Raw genomic sequence first — 7,884 nt, 5'->3', positions numbered from 1 at the left:
AGCCCATGGATACATTTCGCGCCAACGACGCAAATATTTCCGTCGAGCCAGTTCATCAACGAGTATAAGACGTAGTGCAAAACCTTTGTTCTACGCGATACTCAAACCAAAAAGGAAAAGAGAGTACATTGGTGATATTTTTGGTAGGTTCAATTTCAAAGCATTGCCACTGTGCTCATTCGTGTCAAGAAGCTACTTGCCGAGTTTTGGAAACGCTCTGCCCATCTTCGACCCCACTAATCAACAAGCCCTCCGAAAATCGATGTCTAGATCAAAATTCCTTACACGAATTTATCTCAAAAACTGTGTATCGCTCAGGCACCAGACATAATACCTTGATAGTGGCATTACATTACTTGATGAAGGTTAAGCCACATGTCAAGCGCCTTGCACATGAAAAACTACAAGAAAAATTTCCGTCACAAACATTGCAATTCGGACGCCGAGTATTTTTGGTAGCACTGATATTAGCTTCTAGGTACTTGAATGACGAAACCATCACCACAAATTCATGGAGCAAGATATCCGGGATCAACAAAGTGGAAATCCAAAAGCTTGAACTATTGTTCCTCAAAGCGGTAGGTTGGCGCCTTCATATTTCCGAATCGAACTTTTACCAGTGGCGTGAGATAATCTATAAATTGGTCCGAGATCCTGAGTGGCGAGTAAATTTGCCTATTGATTCTGGAGATCAAGAGGACCAAGGAAAATCTTCGTTCTTGGGTAGAAATGAATGTAGTTGAATATATGTACAGTATTGACATATAGGATCTCCTTTTACCCCAAAGAAAAAAAAAGCATCTACAATAAAAAATTGAAGACTTCCTGGTCCCGTTGATCGGCCCTTATTTTCGCTCCCTTCATGAGAAATGAGAAACTTACCATTGTTCAAAGAATGCATTGAGAAGATATGTGACAACTGTTTGGGAACTTTACTGTACCAATTCTGTTCGTTCGAAGGGACTACCACGATTCATGTATTATAATCCAGATAAAGATTACTTGATTTTTTCAATCTGAAATTTATTGATTTACAGATGCAACTGACAGCACCTAGACTGAGCATCTTCCGACACATGCGATTGCAATATCTCGCTAGAGACATTACAGAATTTGGCAAAGCAGTACAGCAGAAATGGGATTCAGGAGACAGAAGGAAACACATGCAACTGAAAATGGTTTTACAGTACAGTGATGTTACGTACCAACGAAATGCAGTAGATCTTCCTTGATATACTCAAGAAAAGCACATGATCACGACCAGGGTACTACGTTAACTGCGAAACTAGACGTGATTGAAGTAGTAAAAGTTATTATTGTATTGATTCGCGTTTGCGAGAGTCAGGGTAAATGAAATCAATCAATCAAGCGAGTGTACTGTATTGATTCTCTTACTATCACCCCGTTTCTATAACTACTCCGCTAGCTCATGTTTCTCAGTACTGCCCAAGGGCTTCGCGGGGCCTCCAGTAGTGGCCGTGCTCTCATGCCTCGTTTGACGTCTTTTCCTTCCGAAATCCATGGAACCGATACAGTATCACAATTTGGCAAGCGCTTGCTTCTGCATCTTGCAGCACCTTGAGTTTCCTGAGCAGGTATATCCAGTCCAAAGCCTAGTTTCTTAGAATTATCTGTTTTTATCTCGAGACTTGAAGGTTCCAGCGCGGGATTTTGAAATGCCTTCCTTTTTGACCTCTTCATCTCGCTATTGTCAACAGCCCTCTTCATCTGCCATCGAAGAGGAAGAGCATGTGTCATTTAGTAGCGCAGTGGGTTCCTTACATTCAGAACATGCTAACTAGGTCTTGGAGTTGTCTGTCTGTCTGTTGAAGTATATTTGTTCTCCCCAATCTTATTGTGACCAGCTCGGGCGAGTAGCATAATACCCCCTCCAAATGTCAGGCCCTCACCGCTCTAGTGATAGAACGCTCACTGCATTTTGCCAGCTTGGACATTTGTGCTGTAGCGAGTCAGTCTTTGCTTCTTATCATGTGTGCAATCATCTTGAGTTGCCAGGTATTCAGGTTTCGCGCCATTTTGCAACGGTTTTAGGGTTGATTCTTGTATGGGTTGGGACGCTTGAGTTGAGACGACGACATGGCAATGCTTATTTTTGGATCAGTAATAATACATAACATTACAACTCTCGTCCGTTTGAATTTTACCTTTCCAAACTGAAACATGGTCCAAAGTACGGGAGTAACCATATCTGGATTTGGGGATCATGTGATTAGCGTTTGAAAGGGTATCTCCATGTTTACGGCATGGAAGGCGATGTCGGGCGTTACTGTAACGAACGCCTTCTCGATAAACATCTAGTGTTGCTTTCCTGATGATAGGACGTATATGAGATATGGGTGGTGTTACAAACGCAAGACTTCCTATAAAGTACTGTACAGGTCTGTGTTTCTACCCACTGTTCATAAAGTGTGGTCCCAAGCTTCCGCGGTTGGTTTGGACAGATAATCAAAGTAATAGTAGATCATCGAAATAATATTCAGTACAGACCTGCGAGCAAGCCCGAGCCTTCCGACGATCTGTTAAAGCCTCGATATTCAGATATTTAATCAGAAATAATCAACTTCAAAGCAGGTGGTTAACTGAGTATCAGCCGTCAAGCCCAGGCCTTGAATGCTAAAATAACTCTCTCTCACAAGACAAAAGTCATCGGCCACTAACGAAATATGTGTTCGTTGAACTGTCCGGCCCCGCGAGGATGTGGGATCTGTTGCTGGAAGCGGGGATGTAACACAACGAGAACCTAACAGTCTGCACTGAGTACTTTCGAAAGGTCAGTAGCTGGAAGTAAGTCAAATTTGAGAATTTACTTAATGTCAACCCCCATAGACTTTCTAAAACTTCTGTTTCGAGTTCGGACATGGACTCAACATCCGACCAAGACTGTAAACCTTCTGGGGAATTCGGTTCATTTTCAAAAATATGACCATTTGTGACAGCAGGGCCACAAGAAGAAGCCTGCATTGCTCTCTTTTCCAATCGTCGTGACGATCGAGGTTTTTTCTGGACACGCATTCTGTCCACAAGACGAGGTTCCCAGCCCCACTTCAGGCGATTATACTGGCCGCGTAGGGATTCTTGAGAACGTCCTGTTCGAAACTTTTTGTTCCATAGAATGACTCGGGCAGGCCAGGAAAGATAAGAGTATTTTTCCAAGAAGGCCTTCAGTGCGGACAATTCTTCCTTTTTCCATTGCATAGTGTGGTGATGTGGTGATCGGAAAGTTGAATCTGACAAAAAATGCGCATGAAAAGTGGGATGACCACGATGATAAACCTTTCAATAAGCCTCGAAGGTCAACACTGGGCACTAAATAATAGTAAAAAGGGGAAAAAAAGAAAAAAGAACCAAATGAAAAGCTGGGACCAGAAGCATTGGTGGAGATAAAGCCATACTAGGTAGGCCCAACATGGCGAACACATGGCCTACGACGTTACTGTTCAACAGAAGGTACTTTACAGAGATCCACAATTTATTCACATCACCAACGGCGCTTACAAAGTTAATTCGATTGGCTAATTTGCGTTTTCTGGTGAACGGAATCACAGGGCTGGAGACATGGCTGGACACTACACTTCTCCATTTAGGCATAGTGAAATTACGAAGGGTCAGCTTTTCACATCAATGAGAGAGGGCACCAATAGAAAGAACAGGTTTAATGACAATGAAATGAGGGGTAGAGTGACAGGGTATATTCAGGAACGCGAAGTGATGCGGCCATAAACCTCGAGCCTCCTCTCGACATCCACGCCAGACACAGCCTAGGTTTGGGTTCTGCACGCCTAGACGCCATAGACGACTATTATTTTATTATTTGGATCGAAATTGTGGATCATTACGCGAGCTTCCAGTTCAACTTAGGAATAAGAAACATGGTCAAGGAGGCCCATATACCGCCACAGTCAGGCGGACCAGCCTCCAGATGGCTCACATTTTTGGGCGAGCTGTGTACTTTGTACGGGGGCTGGGAGAATGTGGTAAGTGGAAATAGATCTAGAAGATGAAACATCAGCTGATGATACTTGTTTGAAAAGAAAACACTACTCAAGAGCCATGAGCCTTGTGTGGAAACGAATAGGAGGTACAAAGAAATGATTGTGCATCTCATCAAACAGCTCGAAGATATTCGAGGTCTGGCTCAACGTGGACAGATTTTGGACGCCAAAGTCAAAGGTCTGAATGCATATTCGCAGGAAGGGTTTGGAGGTGTAGAAACCGTTCACGGGGTTGATCACGGTCAAGTGAATGATCGTTTCCACGCTGGCGACATGGCGCCACAGACTCGACAGCCTCGGCCGAGTGCGACGCAGCGCTCGACTCTCCATCAGGGACTGCCGGTCACAACCCAGAGACAGTCTCCTCCGCAGCCCATCTCGGACCTGGGCGTGTCGTGGCCAATGAACCAACATCCATATCCAAGCTCGGGAAATCCTCCATCGAACCACGTCCAGCCCCCGTCTCATCTCGCGCCGGGCCTCCCTCAAGGCCCGGTGGGCACAATGCAGCAGCAAAATGGATTCACCGTTGATCCGGGGCAGTTTGGCGCCTCGACTGCCAACGGCAACGGGCTCTCTGTGCACCCCTCTCAGATTCCGACGACTCAGCAGGGTATGGCTAACTGGGAGTTTGCTACACAAAACCCAGTTTCCGCCGCATCTACAAATGGCCATACCCAGCATCCCGATATATACGACCTTGACCGCTTTTTTACTAGCCTGGGGGAGAATATTTAAGTGTCAAGGGGCGGCGGTACTATGTATCTTGTGTTGTCTACTTAATGCGTGTCTACTTAATGCGTGCCACCTATATGAAAGCCTAGCTCCACGCTAATATCTCGTATTCGATCCACAGCAATAGCTGCCGGATCTCCTTACCTCGCGGAGACGTCCTAAGGTGCATTAAGCAAACAACGGTAGACGTATGAGGTTCTTAGTGCACGATCCGCTCGGTGCTAGGCAAGCCACCCTGTATAGATTTTAGGTCCCGTTTAGGAACGGTAGCTACATCTGCCACACAAGGATCCTTTGTTTGGATATGTCCACTTCTGTTGCATCTTTTCCCCCCGTCCCTGTCCTGGGCTCTGCTTGTGTAGTAGAACCCCGCCCGATTTTGCATGGGGCGAGACTCGTCATGATCTGATAGAGCCCCTTGTGTGGATCAAAGATAGGTTGGGATCCTAGTCTGTGAGCGGAGATTGAGCCGCCAACAAGGCATCCTAAGGACTATCGGAGATAGGAAAAAGGCCCGTCTGAGCAAGCTCTCGCTACGTCCACGTGACCAATGGCCCCCTATGCTCTTCGGCCAGGAGGATAGATGCATGCCCTCGTCTGATCTAGTTTGACGAGCATGGCACACGGTCGGCCTCAAAGTAGACGCGCCGGCGAGGGGTCCTGTCCCACGGTGTCCGACATAAACCCGATACATCAGAGAGCAAGCACAACAGAAAATTGCCAAATACAACCCTATCTAGTCCAGTAGGCTCCAATGGCGGAGGTCAGGGTCTAGGTCCGGTTCCTAGTCTCTCGCCGCTAAGGAAATCTAGGCCCAGCGTGTCCAGTACTTCAGTAAATGTATATTATCTAAGAGCTATCCTAGCATCAACGTAGTTTCCTAAGTTAAAACGATGCCGTAGGAAAGCAGGCTTAGATAATTTGATTTCCCCTCGACTTAGCCTAGGGGCTCACTCTAGCAACAAGAGGGCAATAAAATCATCTTCCTACTAGTAGACATCGACACCGATCGTTCAAAAGTACCGGGCGGAGACTAGGCGCCATGGATTAGCCGCAGCAGCTCTAGACCAGAGTCTGCCTTTCTTTTACCCCGAGGATCACGTTGTTGGCTATGCCTGTGACTACCCGCCCCGCCTCCGCAGGCGTCGCGCAATTGGAAGAATGGGCCTCCAATCTCCACACGGGCGGCTTCCGGGCCGGGGCGCTCGTTGCATGCTTGTGCGGCAAGATGGGCACGCCTTCCTTCTGCCTCTGTACACAACCCTCTTCCGACGTCTACAGTAGATCCGGATATGAATCCAAAGTAGATGATGTGTTTTTCTGTGGCCCCCCACGCCAACATCCTAGGATCCATCCTGTCTCGGCCCCTATGAGGGTCTGTTGTAATCAAAGGACCCGAGTATGGCGGTGGGAGTCCTTCCGATTGGTCGAGGATGACGCTGTGGCTAACAATCGAGTAGGGGATCCAATTATCGATAGGGCAACGAGGTCGCTAAAGCATGAAACTGTGGCAAGCTAGGCTGGGTTTAGTAAAATCGACTTGATTAGTCTAGAATTAGGCGCTGGGAAATCACGCTAAACATGGTCGTCACGAGAATTTCACGCCTAATGCACATCACGTGCGGTACGGTGATGCGACGGGCCGCTGATCAGGAACACTCCTATTATAACGACCAACTCATTCGCCATGTCTATGCCAACCCAAGGGCCACCATAGTGGCATCGCGATGGACGCGAAGGCTACGCTTATGGGATGGGGCTTCCCACGGTGAAAACGATGATCAGTATCTGCAGGACAGCTGCGTATAGCGCGGTCAGTGATATGATGGCAGGGGTACTAGTCTGATTGACTGCGCCGTAAAACTGATGGACTACGCCGTAAAACTGACATAGCGAAGGCCTCCTCCCCAGAACCAGCCCACCTGACTAGGCGAGTCACGCGAACCTGATCGCCTGGCCCCAATATCCTCATTGGTGACTAGGATGATTGTTGGGTTCGCTGAGGCCGTCTACAGGAGATCTCGCCTCCGACATCAGAGCTCTATCGGTTTACTAGAGAACGGATTGCGTCACCTTACAGACAGATAGCGCTGCCCCGGAGACTTGGCCAATTGCCTTACGTATAGCACAGGTTGTTGGGTTCGCATTCACACCTACTAGTCGAGATAGGGAAAGAGACAGGGGCGTGCAACGCAGCGACTACGGTATGGTAGTGAGTCATGTTCCTGGGGGGACCCGTACCACCTATCCCAAGATGAGTGTTCTAGCCATCCTCGGATGTGTCGGTCCTAGACTATGGGACAAAGGGCACTCGCTGTGACCTGCTGACGCAATCGGTATTAGTCCATTTTCCTAGCCAATACGAATAATGGTTACGTCAAAGAGGCTCGCTTCGAATGGCTCACCCTCCCTATCACAGGAATGGGACTTGCTATAGTCGAAAATAGGCCCCGTTGCGGAATTCTGAGAGGCATACGGCTACATGGCGGAAAGCAGGATTCCCATGAGTAGGTCACGCTAGCACAGAATTACTACCAAACGTATCCACAAAGGGGGCCAACAACAGAGCAGGGTCTCTTGTTGTTGACTATGGGGCAGCTGCAGTTGGCATCCCATCAGAGTGAAAACCGCCAACAGACATGCGCTGTCACAGTTTGCAATTGAAGGTGCGCGCATTTGCGCAGCTGTGTCTAGCATTACACGAGTCTAGCCAAGTAACCTGAACAGTGGCGTGATGGATGTTCCTCTTTTGTCTATGACTGAGTGTCCTGCCGCCGAGGTGATCTCGGTGGCGTTTTGGAAACATCCCTGCCGTTGAACGCTGATTATCATTACTGTAATGCTGCAGGTGGATTACATGAGTCTGGCTAGGTTTGCCTGCGCTGTGGGCTTCATCCCTGCTGGTGAACATTGACTATGGAGACTACACGCTGTAGTTGATCACACGAGTCTGGCCGCGTTGGCCTACGCCGTGTTGGCTTCATCCCTGCTGGTGAACATTGACTATGGAGACTACACGCTGCAGTTGAATCACACGAGTCTGGCTGGATTCACCTGCGCCGTGTTGGCTTCATCCCTGCCGTTGAACATTGACTATGGAGACTACACGCTGTAGTTGATCACACGAGTCTGGCCG

The 7,884-nt window shown here is 47.9% G+C and overlaps 2 protein-coding genes across 2 annotated transcripts; both read left to right on the top strand.

The window, feature by feature from the left end:
• Nucleotides 1-3,890: 3,890 nt before the first annotated feature.
• On the top strand, nucleotides 3,891-4,751 carry N7474_010124 (uncharacterized protein; the record flags this gene model as incomplete). Its single annotated transcript, XM_057201534.1, has 2 exons — nucleotides 3,891-3,995; nucleotides 4,053-4,751. The coding sequence occupies 2 exons, from the start codon at nucleotides 3,891-3,893 to the stop codon at nucleotides 4,749-4,751; spliced, it is 804 nt and encodes a 267-aa protein (XP_057049521.1).
• A 1,108-nt stretch (nucleotides 4,752-5,859) lies between these two features.
• N7474_010123 (uncharacterized protein) lies at nucleotides 5,860-7,863 on the top strand (the record flags this gene model as incomplete). The annotated part of the gene is made up of 2 exons (XM_057201533.1): nucleotides 5,860-6,028; nucleotides 7,685-7,863. 2 exons carry the CDS (start codon nucleotides 5,860-5,862, stop codon nucleotides 7,861-7,863), a joined length of 348 nt encoding a protein of 115 aa, XP_057049520.1.
• Nucleotides 7,864-7,884: the final 21 nt, after the last annotated feature.

This window comes from Penicillium riverlandense (assembly GCF_028828495.1).
Source record: "Penicillium riverlandense strain IBT 135883 chromosome Unknown utg000008l_segment0_segment0, whole genome shotgun sequence".
Taxonomy (NCBI): Eukaryota; Fungi; Ascomycota; class Eurotiomycetes; order Eurotiales; family Aspergillaceae; genus Penicillium; species Penicillium riverlandense.
This window is presented reverse-complemented; position numbering and strand designations above follow the sequence as displayed.